Genomic DNA, 16,909 nt, shown 5'->3' on the forward strand with positions numbered 1-16,909 from the left:
CAAAATGGGCTTTATGGCGACTTAAATATTACATTTTTTTAACATTGCGCAGTTTTATCTCCCCTTGCCCTACCTGCCTGTCTCCAGCACCACACCCGGGAACTAGCAGGGAGGAGAGAGACCTTGCACTGATTGGGTGCTTGTCAGGAAAGGGGAGTGTCGGGCTTATCCTTTATCCCTTTTTTGTGCCAGAGCCATTTTTGCATTTTTTGCACACGTTTAAAAAATCATTTTAGGCTTGAAGATTACACAAAACCCCCAAACATGATATATTTTCTGAAATCAGAGAACCTAGAGAATGAAATAGTGGTAGTTCTAATTTTTTATGTCTCGTGACATTACTGCAAAGGTCTAGGAAATGCAAACTTTCAGTAAAAAATACACAATTAATTTTAGGGCACAAAAAAGCAATAAATGACCCTATTTTTTTGTAAAGTATAAAAGATGAGGTTCCATCGAGTAAATAGATATCCAACATGTCAAACCTTAAATTTGCGTGAGCTCGTGAAATGGCGACAAACCTCAGTATGCTTATATTTTTTTTTATAGGCGACCATTTTAAAGACCCTTTATAGGTCATTTACTAAGAGGAGGGGGAAGTCTCTGCTGGAAACAGGAGAGGGGTAGCCGGCTTCTACCTGGTATTCAAATAGTCTCCACCCCCCACCCCCCCCCCTTCTTTTTTTTTTTTTTTTCTTTTTTTGACCTCCCTCACCTCTCTCCCCCCTTTCTCTTTGCTGTGCCTTTTCTATTGCTCACTTTTGTACATGGACACATAGGATAACATAGAGAAGCATTCTGGGGCTTCAGAAAGGTAAGAGGGAGTAAAGTCTGCAGACGCCGTGAGAAGTAGATTATAAACTTTTTAGATAAGGCATGAGGCATAGAGCCTGCGGCAGAGCAGTATTCCTCTAGCACCGTGAGCGTACACTGGAAGCCAGCAGGAGAGAGAAGCGAGCTCAAGAAATGTCGCAGTTGGAAGGCTTTCCAGAAATTCAGGTTGTAGGGGCCTGTCGAGTCACAGAGAAGTAGTAGAGAGGGCCTTGTTCCGTTTACTAGGAAGTGAGAGGCCTGAATCTGTCCCGAGCGGTATAGGGACATGAATGGACCATGAAGGAGGCTCGGTTCGAAATTGGTGTTTCCCAGTATGGGGTAGTGGAGGGGACATTCTGGTGACAGGGAGGTTGAGGCGAAAAGAGAGGAACATATATGAGACGTTGTACCTATCAATGGGTGCATCTTGAGGGTAGAAGGAGTGCCATTGCACCATGGAGACCTACTAAGAGAAACCCAAGTTTGAGCCTGCTTGATGTTTGGCCATAATTTAATATCACCATGGTGGCAACAGTCTATCAGTCTACTCAGGTGTGGCGCTTGGTAATATTTGCGTAAGTCTGGGACTGCCAGTCCTCCGTACATTTTAGGTAATGATAACCGCTTACGTTGGGTCCGTGTTTTTTTTTTTTTTCTTCACCCAGATGAAGTCCTATAGCACAGCATCAGCTTGTTTGAAGAATTGTTGTAAGGGTATACAAATAGGAAGGGCTTGAAAGAAGTAGAGGAACTTGGGTAGAATGCACATCTTCTCAGTGTTGCATTGGCCAAACCAGGAAAATGGGCCCTTATGCCAAATAGACAAAAGAGAGCAAAATTTGTCTAGGAGTGAGGGGAAATTCAAAGAGAAGATGAGTGTTGGCTGTGAAGGGATCAGGGTGCCTAGATATTTCAGAGCTGTATCAGACCATTTAAAGTGAAAATTGGTTTGCAGAGATTGTCGGAGATATTGAGGTAGCTTTACACCCATCGCCTTCGATTTGGAGAAATTGATCTGAAGGTTAGATAGGGCCCCGTATTGCTCAAATTTCCAAAGAAGGTTAGGGATAGAAATCAGAGGGTTGGTTAATGTGAACATATCATTTGCATAGGCCGAGATCTTGTGCCACGTCCCACCAGCCGCCAGTCCCACTATATCTGGGTTCTGCCTAACCGTACAGAGAAAGGGCTCCAACGTGAGGGTGAAAAGAAGGGGTGACCCTGCCGGGTCCCATTGGAGATGGAGAAAGGATCAGGGAGAACTTCATTCACCTTTACCGAGGCAGTAGGGGAAGTATAGACACTAGCGACACATATGGGCTCCCAATCCTGTATGGTGGAGGACCTCGAACATGAATCTCCAATCCACACGGTCAAAGGCCTTGTCGGCGTCCGTACCTAGGAATACGCAAGCAGTGTCCGACTGATCGGTGATGTGAATTGAGTTTAGGGCTTTAATAGTATTGTCCCGCGCCTCTCGGGATGGGATAAAGCCATCCTGATGTATGATGGAGGGCAGATGTCTTTGAAGACGTGAAGCGATTACCTTGGTGAACAGTTTGAGAGCAACGTTTAGGAGGGAAATTGGTCTATAACTAGCACATGATTAGGGGTCTTTCCCTTCCTTAGGGATCACTGTGATGTGAACTAGTAACTAATCTCAAGGGAAGGAGGCCGAATCTCCTAATGCGTTGAACAGTTTGACCAAGTGCTATCCAAGGTGTGGGAGTAAATCTTGTACTATTGTATCATTAGACCGTCAGGACATGGTGCTTTGCCAGATTGAACAGAGCATAATGCGTTTTGCACCTCAGTCAGGGAGATGGGGTCCTCAGGTTCCCCTCTAATCGGCTAAGGCAGTCTCGGTATACCTGAGGCCTTCAAGTACTGTTGTACAGAGGTCCTTGGGCAAGTAGAAGGTCCCAAATTGTACAAAGTAGAGTAAAATTCCCCAAAGATCTTAGCTACATGTGAAGGAATAGTACTGTTGCTGCCGTCCGGTCGTGTTATGTGTGGGACGTAGGTTGCTAGACGTTGTGTTTGTAATGAACGGGCTAGAGTCCTACCACATTTATCACCTCATTCGAAAAATACTCGACACGTTTGTAGGGCAGCTTTGGCCTTGAAGCGTAGGAGATCTGGTATTTGGTTGCGTAGAAGGAGCAATTCTGTTTTCAGTACTGGGGTTGGGGCATGTTTATGACGAGATTCTACTACCTGGACCTTAGTAAAAAGGGCAGAAAGCTGCATCTCGTTCCTTCTCGTTTCGATTCTAGCTCCGTGTTTAATAAGGACCCCTCTGATCACAGCCTTATGAGCTTCCCAAATCATTCCCGGGTGACAGTTTGGAATGCAAGTTATGGTTAAGTACAAGTTAATCTCTCGGTTCACGTCTGCCAAGACCACAAGGTCCTGCAGCAAGCTTTCGTTCAAAAGAGGGGCACCGTAGATCCTGAATCCCAGATGGTGAGTATCGGATCGAGATTGGAGCATGGTCTGACCAAGTGATGTTTCCAATGGTCGCTAATGTTATCCGTTGTATGGTCCGCTAATGGTATCCGGCGATGGGTGTAAAGCTACCTCAATATCTCCGACAATCTCTGCAAACCAATTTTCACTTTAAATGGTCTGCCTATCCGAAAATAATCTATTCGCGAGTATAGTTTGAGACGGAGAATAGTATGTATAATCACGTTCCCCTGAATGAAGAAGCCGCCAAATATCATGGAGCTGTGCTCTATAGAGCTTGTGAGATATGTTTACGAACAGTGGGGGTAATGGAGGAGGTACCTGTGGAGGTGTCTTTGTTGGGTATGAGAGGAACATTAAAATCACCTCCCAGAATGAGGTGCCCCTCAGAGAATTCCGGTAGTCGAGCAAACACTCCACTAAGAAAGAGGTCCTCTTGAGCATAAGGGGCATATACCGTGTCAAAAGTCACCAAGATGTCGCCAATCTTACCTTTCAAGAAAAAACGGTCATTGTCGTCCACCAATATCTCCTATTGTGACCATGGCACGTGTCTAGATATGAGAATTGATACACCTTTGGATTTAGCCATTTTGTTAGTAGCATGGTGGACAAAGGGGAACTGTCAATCTCTCAGGTAAGGAAGTCTGTCCTTTCGAAAGTGGGTCTCCTGTATAAACGCCACATCGGCTCAAAGCCTTTTGAGGTCAGATAGTAGCATTTGGTGCTTCTCCGGGACATTCAGCTCTTTAACATTCAGCGAGGTGATACAAAGGGAGTCCATAGTCCCACCTAATATAGGGCAATCAGAACAATAAAATAAATGATTACACGTTGATTGTGACAAACCTTTGCACTTTTATATGTGCATTATTTAAGAGAATGTATCATGATGTAATCAACAGCAGGAGTATTCGTCATGTTCAGTGCCATCACTTGCTTAAAAATCCGTAAGCACACCAATTATAATGCCAAGGTCTGTTACATGTTGGCTCCTGTGCATGATTATGAGTTACACCACCTCACAGGAACCAGCTTGTGGCTGATATCCTAAAACCCCTTCCAAACAGAGGGAGTGGGGCAAAACATGCCAGTTTGGGTTATGTACTATGGCTGTTAGTTGCATTGTAACAAGTTCTTTTAAAATAAACCCTAAAGGTGCTTTCACACCAGTGTAGTATGGTAATGCTCTTGGCACTCCAACACACCTGCATGCAAAGCACTGCAACACATGGTAACCCACTGCTGTAGGTCTGTTTTTCTATGCTTTGCCATCCTTTTCAAATGAATGGACTGCCTTAATGGAAGTGCGTTAACGTGTGCTATAGTGTACATAAACGCACCACACCTGTGTGAATGTGCCCTCATATTTAAAACACACAGTAAATAGTTAATATAGATTCTGTGTGCTCCTAAAACCTTCACCCTTCTTAATACCAGATGTGAAAAACTGCTAGGCACAAACACTATGGACCTACTCCTAAAAGCGTGCAGTTTCCAATGTATGAATTCCAAATAAATTAAAGGATAAGTTCACCTTTCATTACATGTTACACCCATATTCAGGGTGACATGTTACTATCAGACTGGCCCCTGCACCCCCCTGATCCCTGTTGTGACAGCAAGCAGGGAATCTTCTCCTCAAGCTAGCTGTCTCAAATTAAAAAAAAAAAAAACAAATTAAATAATCTGTATTCTGTGAATGGGCAAACTTCAAGTTCCAACCGCTTTTGTGGCTGCCGGCTTGTAGTTTTCAATGAATTACTACAGCACTCCACTACACAATGGTAGTCCATTGAGCCTTCCTGTCAGTAAGTATCTGCTTGCCCGTATGAGATGTACAAGCAAGCCGATATACTGACAGGTCAGGGGGAGACCTGCAAGGCACTAGTGATCTGCTGATCGCTGGTGCAATGCTTTAGAGGTTCCACAAACAAATATAAATGCACATTTCTTTATCGTACATCACGGGACACAGCAGGCTATTTATGACTGTGGCTGTAGGCCACCTATAAGTGAATGGACACTGGCCGACCAATCAGAGAGGAGGTCCTCCCCTATATAACCCCTCCTACACAGGAAGTACTTTAGTTTTTTTGCCAGTGTCTGTAAGGTGGATGGTCACTGAAAGTGTTGCTGTGCTCTTTGAGCATACCTAAAAGTCCAGAACGGTTCCATTAGAGAATCAGGGACTTTAATCTGATCAATTTGGAAAGCTGTGAGCCAGATAAATGGTACCCAAGCCTTGCTAGATAAGGAGAAGAATCCTAAAGGTTTTGCCTGCGACGCCAGCCCCTGCGCAGATGGAACCCTGTGGAGTTTTAACCAAGGCGCCTCCAGCTGGGGCTAAAGGGGTCCAAGGTATTGGCCCCTTAGTATGGGGACCGGGTCCTTGAAGGTCTGTATGACCATGCCTGCTGTGATGGGTGAAGGTTGGTGACTGGTAAGATGTTTCCATTTTTCCTCTCTGTAAAGGGAAACCAACAAAGCTCTAAATTGGGGGGGTGGAGTCTTCGTCAGTTTTTGACCCACATAATTCACCAAATAAGAGTTGAAAACCTGGCTGTGACTCCTAAACTCCACCTACTACACTAAACAATCGTGTTTGTCAACAGACCAGAGTTCATAAGCTAGTGTATAAAAATACCACTACTTTATTAACAACAAGCTGAGCAATACAAAAGGAATAGTAAAAATCTTGGCCAGGAGTGGGTAAAAAAAAATATCACCTGCACCTGGAATAAAGGATTACCCTTATTGTAAAATCACAGAACTGTGAGTGCAAGCATATTCAAAGATACATTTAATTATTACAAACATAATTCCAATATAGCACGCTAAAGCATGACTTGTTTGTGCAGGTGGAGTGCTGTTCAAATCATTACACCAATGCTCTGTATCTCACATACTGTAAATATCCTTGCATCCTCAGCACTCCGCTCCATAGGCAGTAGATGGAAAGAATGGTCTATAATATATCGACTTGAATTATGCATGTTTCCAGTTGTATTTTTGTTGGAGGAATAGATTCCCAAGAGACAGTTTGTCCTCAAATGTGAATAACTTCCAGTATACTTGCCAGAACACTGTCACTAAAACAGGACTAGCCCTGCATCCAGAAAACAACCCATATTCACTGTGTGTTATACAGAATATGAGCAATGTAAAGTCCCCACACAGTTGCACAATAGCAGTATTGGGCAGCAAGGGGCATGTCTCCAAAATCTCAAAGACCATCCACTATGCTACTAAATGTCCACATATACAGGTGAAACTCAAAAAATTTGAATATCGTGCAAAAGTTAATTTATTTCAGTAATGCAACTTAAAAGGTGAAACTAATATATGAGACTCATTACATACAAAGCAAGATAGTTCCAGCCGTGATTTGTCATAATTGTGATGATTATGGCTTACAGCTCATGAAAACCACAAATCCACAATCTCAGAAAATGAGAATATTGTGAAAAGGTGCAATATTCTAGGCTCAAAGTGTCCCACTCTAATCAGCTAATTAAGCCATAACACCTGCAAAGGGTTCCTGAGCCTTTAAATGGTCTCTGTCTGGTTCAGTAGGAATCACAATCATGGGAAAGACTGCTGACCTGACAGTTGTGCAGAAAACCATCACTGACACCCTCCATAAGGAGGGAAAGCCTCAAAAGGTAATTGCAAAAGAAGTTGGATGTTCCCAAAGTGCTGTATCAAAGCACATTAATAGAAAGTTATGTGAAAGGGAAAAGTGTGGAAGAAAAAGGTGCACAAGCAGCATGGATGACCGCAGCCTGGAGGGGATTGTCAGGAAAAGGCCATTCAAAAGTGTTGGGGACTTTCACAAGGAGTAGACTGAGGCTGGAGTCAGTGCATCAAGAGCCACCACACACAGACGGATCCTGGACATGGGCTTCAAATGTCGTATTCATCTTGTCAAGCCGCTCCTGAACAAACATCAGAAGCATCTTACCTGGGCTAAAGAAAAACAGACCTGGTCTGTTGCTCAGTGGTCCAAAGTCCTCTTTTCTGATGAGAGCAACTTTTGCATCTCATTTTGAAACCAAGGACCCAAAGTATGGTGGAAGAATGAAGAGGCACACACTGCAAGATGCTTGAAGTCCAGTGTGAAGTTTCCACAGTCTGTGTTGATTTGGGGAGCCATGTCATCTGCTGGTGTTGGTCCACTGTGCTTCATTAAGTCCAGGGTCAACGCAGCCGTCTACCAGAAGATTTTGGAGCACTTCATGCTTCCTTCCGCAGACGAGCTTTATGGGGTTGCTGACTTCATTTTCCGGCAGGACTTGGCACCTGCCCACACTGCCAAAAGCACCAAAACCTGGTTCAATGACTGTGGGATTACTGTGCTTGATTGGCCAGCAAACTCGCCTGACCTGAACCCCATAGAGAATCTATGGGGCATTGCCAAGAGAAAGATGAGACACATGAGACCAAACAGTGCAGAAGAGCTGAAGGTTGCTATTGAAGCATCCTGGTCTTCCATAACACCTCAGCAGTACCACAGGATGATAGCTTCCATGCCACGCCGCATTGAGGCAGTAATTGTTGCAAAAGGGGCCCAAACCAAGTACTGAGTACATATGCATGCTTTTACTTTTCAGAAGTCTGATATTGTTCTATGTACAATCTTTGTTTTATTGATTGCATGTAATATTCTAATTTTCTGAGATTGTGGATTTGGGGTTTTCATGAGCTGTAAGCCATAATCATCACAATTATGACAAATGACGGCTTGAACTATCTTGCTTTGCATGTAATGAGTCTATCTCATATATTAGTTTCACCTTTTAAGTTGCATTACTGAAATAAATGAACTTTTGCACGATATTCTAATTTTTCGAGTTTCACCTGTAAATACTGCACCATAAGCCATGGTAATGAGAGTAGATTTAAAACATTACTTATCAGTCCATAGTGTCCTCCTTTATCATAACAGGGGCCCACCAGGTGACTCCAATAGCCTGACCAATTTCACTGGTGCAATGCCAGCTGTGTCAGAGACATTACTTACAAAGCACTTCGGACTAAAATAAATGGGAAATGGAGAGGACACCATCCTGCCCCAAACACTGGATGGGGAACACCAAAGTGACATCATCGCACAGGCAGCGTCATCAGGCACACAAGTCGGTGCTCAAAAGCAGCTGGTATTGTACCGAATAAACTTTCCTTGTTTACATGGTTACTGGTGTTACAGTAGAACTTGTGTAATTAAAAAAAAGTAGACACACCCTTGCCACTTGTGAAAAATTGTGTAAAATGCAGATTCAAGGTAGTGTATATTACACACACACACGTACACGCGTAATCCATGAAAAGGCGCACTCGATGGGACTTGGCTTGAGAAAGGCAGGCTAAGCCCTGCTGAAACTTCATTGAAAAAGTAAACACTCTGTGTCCTCTCTTGTGTTGAGTGCACATTTTGTGGATTATTTTTAAATATATGTATGTGTGTGTATATGTATATATAATATCCTTTCTATGAATCATTTTCCACTTTACTTAAATTACAGATGGTTGCCAAAGGTTTGATACTTGTTCAGACAAAAGAAGTTGCAATGAAACCAGAAGATGCAAGAAGAGTCTTCAGAGACCAAGCAACAGAATTCATACCATTATTGGAGAAAGGTAAAACATTTGATCCAGTTTTATTTTAACGTTTATGTAAACCCTCGCTTTGCAAAACAGCACATTCAGTTTAAAATAGAAATGAAAGGTAAAACATTTGTATATACAAATAAAAAACATTGTTAATAACTTTTTTTCACCCATTTTCTAAATGATCACAGTCCCTTTGTTCTCTGTTACATAAAGAGCTGGAGAGGAGAAACAGCTGAACACTGATCTTCCTACTTAGTGGCTGTGCGGGGGGTTTGGCGTGGCAGCAGACGTTTGATAATTGTAATTGCTCCCAGCACAGCTAGAGAACTGACCACAGTTTATTCTTCTGCCTAGTGTGGTCAGTTTTTAATAGAAGAGTAGAGGGACTGGCAGGAACACCAGGGATTTTACACAAAGAAGCCGTACAAAGAGAACAGGATACAGTGGGGCAAAAAAGTATTTAGTCAGCCACCGATTGTGCAAGTTCTCCCACTTACAAAGATGAGATAGGCCTGTAATTGGCATCATAGGTAGACCTCAACTATGAGAGACAAAATGAGAAAAAAAATCTAGACAATCACATTGGCTGATTTGGAAAGAATTTATTTGAAAATTATGGTGGAAAATAAGTATTTGGTCAATATCAAAAGTTCATCTCAATACTTTGTTATATATCCTTTGTTGACAATGACAGAGGTCAAACGTTTCCTGTAAGTCTTCACAAGGTTGGCACACACTGTTGCTGGTATGTTGGCCCATTCCCCCATGCAGATCTCCTCTAGAGCAGTGATGTTTTGGGGGCTGTCGCTGGGCAACACGGACTTTCAACCCACTCCAAAGGTTTTCTCTGGGGTTGAGATCTGGAGACTGGCTAGGCCACTCCAGGACCTTGAAATGCTTCTTACGAAGCCACTCCTTCGTTGCCCAGGCGGTATGTTTGGGATCATTGTCATGTTGGAAGACCCAGCCACGTTTCATCTTCAATGCCCTTGCTGATGGAAGGAGGTTTGCACTCAAAATCTCACGATACATGGCCCCATTCATTCTGTCCTGTTCCTAGATCAGTCGTCCTGGTCCCTTTGCGGAGAAACAGCCCCAAAGCATGATGTTGCCACCCCCATGCTTCACAGTGGGTATGGTGTTCTTTGGATGCAACTCAGCATTCTCTCTTCTCCGAACACGACGAGTTGTGTTTCTATCAAACAGTTCTATTTTGGTTTCATCTGACCATATGACATTCTCCCAATCCTCTTCTGGATCATCCAAATGCTCTCTAGCAAACTTCAGACTGGCCCGGACATGTACTGGCTTAAGCAGGGGGACACGTCTGGCACTGCAGGATCTGAGTCCCTGGCGGCGTAGTGTGTTACTGATGGTAGCCTTTGTTACGTTGGTCCCAGCTCTCTGCAGGTCATTCACTAGGTCCCCCCGTGTGATCCTGGGATTTTTGCTCACCGGTCTTGTGATCATTTTGACCCCACGGGGTGAGGTCTTGCGTGGAGCCCCAGATCGAGGGAGATTATCAGTGGTCTTGTATGTCTTCCATTTTCTAATTATTGCTCCCACAGTTGATTTGTTCACACCAAGCTGCTTGCCTATTGCAGATTCAGTCTTCCCAGCCTGGTGCAGGTCTACAATTTTGTTTCTGGTGTCCTTCGACAGCTCTTTGGTCTTCACCCTAGTGGAGTTTGGAGTGTGACTGTTTGAACTTGTTATCAGTATAAAAGACACCTGTCCACAACCTCAAACAGGTGTCATTGATACAGGTAATGAGTGCAGGACAGAGGAGCCTCTTAAAGAAGAAGGTACAGGTCTGTGAGAGCCAGAAATCTTGCTTGTTTGTAGGTGACCAAATACTTATTTTCTACCATAATTTGCAAATAAATTCTTTCCAAATCAGCCAATGTGATTGTCTGGATTTTTTTTCTCATTTTGTCTCTCATAGTTGAGGTCTACCTATGATGCCAATTACAGGCCTCTCTCATCTTTTTAAGTGGGAGAACTTGCACAATTGGAGGCTGACTAAATACTTTTTTGCCCTACTGTACTTTTTTGTACAAGTACATGGTACAGCTAGATACATATCAGAAATATGAAATGTTGGGTTTACATATTCTTTAACTGTAGAGTCTGGTGTGAAACCATTATTGCGGAATTATTGCTAGTCAAACCACTTTGTTCCTTTTATTCTGATAAAGTGGTTTCGCCCTCCTTGCTATGCTTTCTGGCAAAGGTGTAGGAATAGCACACATGGCTGGACAGCGTTACAAATCCTTTGGAGATAAGGTAGTTACCATGTATTTCAACTGTTTATTTAGCTCTTTGTTTTCCTAGAGTTCAGCTTTAAGTACGTTTTTATTGCCTGGGATCTCTCCAACCCTTCCCTGAGTAAAGTGAGGTGTACAAGGTGTATCTGCTATTTTAAGAAAACATTCAGCTACCCAGTAACCATATATTGCTTTGTTCATGTTGTGATTAAACCTTATTATACAGTTGTGTCCAAAATTATTCAACCCCCAATGCTGTAAAGGGGTTTAGGGACTATAGTGTACATTTGGAATTGTATTCAGAATCAAATCCTACAAGGACGTTGTAACTACCCAAATGCAACTAAAATGACATCAATTGTTTATGTAATACAGTAGTAAATGGTTCTTATGTGGTTTCTTCATTGCCACAATTATTCAACCCCTTAAAGACTACCACTCTGAAGAACAGAGGTTCATACAGGTGCTTTCCATCAGGTATTGAAAACACCTGTGGATGTCACCGAGCAGCAATCAAGCATAATAAGCACCAATTAGGCAGCTTTAAAATGACTGTGATACTCAGCTCCTTCTAGACATTTACTGGTGTGGTTACAAACATGGTGAAGGCAAGAGAATGGTCCAGGAAGACAAGAGAAGAGGTGATTTCTCTTCACAGGAAGGGCAATGGCTATAAGAAGATTGCAAAGATGTTAAACATACCAAGAGACACCTTAGGAAGCATCATTCGCAAATTCAAGGCAAAGGGCACTGTTGAAACGCTACCTGGTCGTGGCAGAAAGAAGATGCTGACTTCGACTGCTGTGCGCTACCTGAAGCGTAGAGTGGAGAGAAGTCCCCGTGTGACTGCTGAGGAACTGAGAAAAGATTTGTCAGATGTGGGTACAGAAGTTTCAGCCCAGACAATAAGACGCACACTGCGTAATGAAGGCCTCCGTGCCAGAACTCCCAGGCGTACCCCCTTGCTGTCTCCAAAGAATAAGAAGAGTCGACTGCAGTATGCCAAAAGCCATGTGGACAAACCACAAAAGTTGTGGGATAGTGTTCTGTGGACTGATGAAACAAAATTAGAACTGTTTGGGCCCATGGATCAACGCTATGTTTGGAGGAGGAAGAACAAGGCCTATGATGAAAAGAACACCTTGCCTACTGTGAAGCATGGTGGAGGGTCAATCATGCTTTGGGGCTGTTTTGCTTCTGCAGGTACAGGGAAGCTTCAGCGTGTGCAAGGTACCATGAATTCTCTTCAGTACCAGGAGATATTGGATGGAAACGTGATGCAGTCCGTCACACACCTGAGGCTTGGGAGACGTTGGACCTTTCAACAGGACAATGATCCCAAGCATACCTCCAAGTCCACTAGAGCATGGTTGCAGAGGAAAGGCTGGAACATTTTGGAGTGGCCATCGCAGTCACCAGACTTAAATCCGATTGAGAACCTCTGGTGGGACTTAAAGAAAGCAGTTGCAGTGCGCAAGCCTAAGAATGTGACTGAACTGGAGGCCTTTGCCCATGAAGAATGGGCGAAGATACCCGTAGATCGCTGCAAGACACTTGTGTCAAGCTATGCTTCACGTTTAAAAGCTGTTATAACTGTAAAAGGATGCTGTACTAAGTACTAAGATTGAATGTCACTTGGGGGTTGAATAAAACTGATAATGCTGTGAGCACAGAAAAGACATTTGTGGTTATTTCATTATAACTGTTATGTTATATTTGTCTGACCTACAAGTGCCTCTTTAATGTAAATGTAAGCAAGATGACTGAATGATCAAAAGCAATGTCAAACTGGCCAAAACACTCAATTTCAGTGGGGGTTGAATAATTTTGGACACAACTGTACCTCTGGTAACTTTGTTTAATATACACTGTATTGCCAAAAGTATTGGGACACCCCTCCAAATCATTGGATTCAGGGGTTCCAGTCACCTCTATGGCCACAAGTGTATAAAATCTAGGCATGCAGACTGCTTCTACAAACATTTGTGAAAGAATGGATTGCTCTCAGGAGCTCAGTGAATTCAAGCGTGGTATCGTGATAGGTTGACACCTGTGCAATAAGTCAATCCGTGCAATTTCCTTGCTATCAAATATTCCACGGTCAACTGTTAGTGGTATTATAACAAATTGGAAGCAACTGGTAACAACAGCAACTCAGCCATGAAGTGGTAGGCCAAGTAAAATGGCGAGTGGGGTCAGCACATGCTGAAGCGCACAGTGCGCAGACATCTCCAACTGTCTGCAGATTCAATCACTAAAGACCTCCAAAACTCATGTGGCCTTCAGATTAGCACAACCACAGTGTGTTGAGAGCTTCATGGAATGGGTTTCCATGGGCGAGTAGCTGCATCCAAGCCTTACATGACCAAGTGCAATGGAAAGTGTCAGATGCAGTGGTATAAAGCATGCCACCATTGGACTCTAGAGCAGTGGAGACATGTTCTTTGGAGTGAGGAATCATGCTTCTCTGACAATTCGGTGGACGTGTCTGGGTTTGGAGGTTGCTAGGAGAACGGTGCTTGCCTGACTGCATTGTGCCAAGTGTAAAGTTTGGTGGAGGGGGTTAAGGCGTCAGAATACCAAGACATTTTGGACAATTTCATGCTCCGAACTTTGTGGGAACAGTTTGGGGATGCCCCCTTGCTGTTCCAACACGACTTCGCACCAGTGCACAAAGCAAGGTCCATAAACAAGTGGATGACTGAGTTTGAGGTGGAGGAATTTGACTGGCCTGCACCTCAGCCCAATAAAACACCTTTGGGATGAATTGGAGAGGAGACTGCGAGCCAGATATTTATATATATATATATATATATATATATATATATATATATATATATATATATATATTATACACAGTAATACCTCAAATTTTAATTTGTTCTGCAGGACTTTTCGTATAGTGAGAAATTTGTAAACCGAAACACCGTTTCCCATAGGAATGCATCGAAGCCAATTAATCCGTTTCAGAGGTCATAAAAAAGTAAATGCTACTAAAATACCGCATGAGTTCTTTTATCAAGTCATGCAGTATTTTAGTAGTGACAACCATGGGTTAATGTTTCAGCTGTCAGCGGGGTTCTCCACTGACATTTGAATGTAAAAGAATTGCTGGCAATTAAAAAAAATAATTTAAAAAATGGCGACATCACGCATGTGACCCTCACCCCATGTGACATCAATGATGTCCCTGGGTGGCCCCGCCCCTTAAATATTTAAGAACTGTCAAGCCAGCTCAGAGGCAGAAGGCTGGCAGCCATTGTCGGGAACCTTTTTTTTTCTTTTTTGGGTCGGCGGCCACCATCGTGATTGACGTTGGATCTACTGTGGGGGACATTCATTTTAGTTTTTTGCTTTTAATAAAGGACTTGTCAAAGACTGTGTCCTGTCTTTTTTCACACTACATATTTTGTAATTTGTGAATGAGTAGCGGTGCCATGTACCCCTTACTCATTCACATGGGGGCCCCCTTGTTAAAGGGGGCTTCCAGATTCCGATAAGCTCCCTGCCTGCAGACCCCCACAACCACCGGCCAGGGTTGTGGGGAAGAGGCCCTTGTCCCCATCAATATGGGGGCAAGGTGATTTGTGGGGGGGAGCCGCCCTGCCCCAAAGCACCCCCCATGTTGAGGGCATGTGGCCTGGTATGGTTCAGGAGGGGGTGCTCGCTTGTCTCCGCCCCCCTTCCTGACCTGCCGGGCTGCATGCTCTGATAAGGGTCTGGTATAGATTTTGAGGAGGAACCCCACGCTATTTTTTATTATTTTTTTTTACATTTTGGCGTGGGAGTTCCCCTCAACATCCATACCAGACCCGAAAGGGTTTGGTATGGATGGGAGGGGGGACACCACGCCGTTTTTTTGTTTATTATGGTGCTGGTTTTTAAATGTAATTACCACTTTTTTTTTTTTTTTCCACTATACCTCATAAATTCAGCTGTCACTTTCCCCCCAGCTAAAAGAGAGAGGTTTTTTTTTTCTTTTAGTTTATTTCCCCAAGTTAAAAAAAGCAATGTTTCCTTTTAGTTTCTTAAAAGAAACAAAGTTTCATGTAACTTTGGGGAAAGTGACAGCTAATCTTGTGAGCTATAGTGAAGAAAAAAAAAGCCAGCAATTGCATTTAAAAATCAGCACCGACATACACTTCGTATTGCGAAAAAATTAATAAACCGACGCATTGTTTTCAATGGCTTTTAATTCGTAAACCGAAAATTACGGTAACCGAGGCATTCGTAAACCGAGGTACCACTGTGTGTGTGTGTGTGTGTGTGTGTGTGTGTGTGTGTGTAGGGGCGGACTGACCATTGCGGCACTCGGGCACTGCCTGAGGGCCCGGGGTCAGTAGGGGGTCCCATGAGATGCCCCTGGTACCTCTCATAGGCTGTTTTGGGTGTAGTTTGAGTGTGGGCGAAGACACAGGGGCCCCATGATCCCCTATTTCCCGGGTGCCCCATGAGTTGCCAGTCCGCCCCTGTGTATAGCTTTGTATGTATGCGGTACTTTCACTTGGTTTAATACAGTGTTCATGTTTGGCAGCGCTACACTATATATATATTTTATCTATCAATGGCATGATGAACACTTAGTTTATAACAAAGTGGGAAAGGTTAGATACCCTGCCAAGTTTGTATCATAGTCCCCACTGGGAAAGTTTATCCCTCTTTGTTCAGCTAAACATTGTCACTGAAACCGAAAGCAAGCGGAAATCCTAAGTTGTCATGAGAGCAAGGGGTAAAGGAGAATCTTCCATTGGGGATGAAAGTTCTTGTGATAACAATCTAAGATGGGAATTTCCTTCAATTTAAAGAGCTTTCCTTCCACTTCCTGGTTTTTGAAAAAACTCTTTACTTGGAAAGTATGGAGGCTGCATTCCTGTCTTCTAGAAATGCTAACTGCCTGGCAATCATGCAGAATCATTTGCTTCAGTGCTTTAAATCACAAACCTGGACCATGAATGCAAATTAGGATTTCTGACCGACTTACTTTGCTGTTCTGAATGTTTGTTCTAACTCAGTGACTCAAAGTACCGAAGTCAGACAGCCAACCAACATTTTGTAAAAGGTGGTTAGAAAGGTCAGCCTTCCTGTTCCTCTCTGTGCAGGTTTCCTTTAAGTGGTATTTGTAAACCAGTGTAAAGCTGAATTGAATCTTCATAAGGCCCCATGCACACTAGTGTTGTGTTTTTTTTTTTTTTTTGTTTTTGTTTTTTTTTTAAGCTCCTAGAATCTTATTAGCATTTTTTTCCTTCTCCTAAAAGCTAAATAGTGTTATCCTATGTGTCCATGTACACTACTTTTTAGGCTATTAGCATTTTTTTAACTGCAGCATCTAGGTGCAGTAAAAAAAATAGTTTTTGAAGTTTTTGGCCTCATGTACACTTTTTGCAGCCACTTTTAGGGGGTTGGGCTTTTTTTTTTTTTTTTTTACTGCTTTCAAACGGCCCTCTATGTCAGGGCTTAAAATTTCAAGTCCTGTGCTACTAGCCAGGCCTTAGAGCTCCTTGCCACCAACAAACACACACAAACAGAGACACCTGTACACACATACAGACATGTACATACACACAGAAACATGTATACACGCACAGACACGTACACACACATACAGACACATGTATACACACACAGGCACGTACAGACACGCATACACACAGATACATGTACATACACAGAAATACAAATGCACAGACACGTACATACACACAGACACATATACGTACATACACACAGAGACACATGTACATACATGC

The 16,909-nt window shown here is 43.1% G+C and overlaps 1 protein-coding gene across 2 annotated transcripts in view; it reads left to right on the top strand.

The window, feature by feature from the left end:
- Nucleotides 1–16,909, top strand: part of RP2 (RP2 activator of ARL3 GTPase) — a 49,224-nt gene that overhangs the window by 23,447 nt on the left and 8,868 nt on the right. For both annotated transcript variants that reach the window (XM_089693516.1, XM_089693517.1), the window contains exon 3: nt 8,808–8,922. In XM_089693516.1, coding sequence (XP_089549642.1) covers nt 8,808–8,922 — 115 coding nt within the window. The remainder of the gene's footprint in view (nt 1–8,807; nt 8,923–16,909) is intronic.

The sequence above is a fragment of the Staurois parvus genome, unplaced genomic scaffold (assembly GCF_062004578.1).
Source record: "Staurois parvus isolate SC_StPar_1 unplaced genomic scaffold, SC_StPar_1.0 ptg000634l, whole genome shotgun sequence".
Taxonomy (NCBI): Eukaryota; Metazoa; Chordata; class Amphibia; order Anura; family Ranidae; genus Staurois; species Staurois parvus.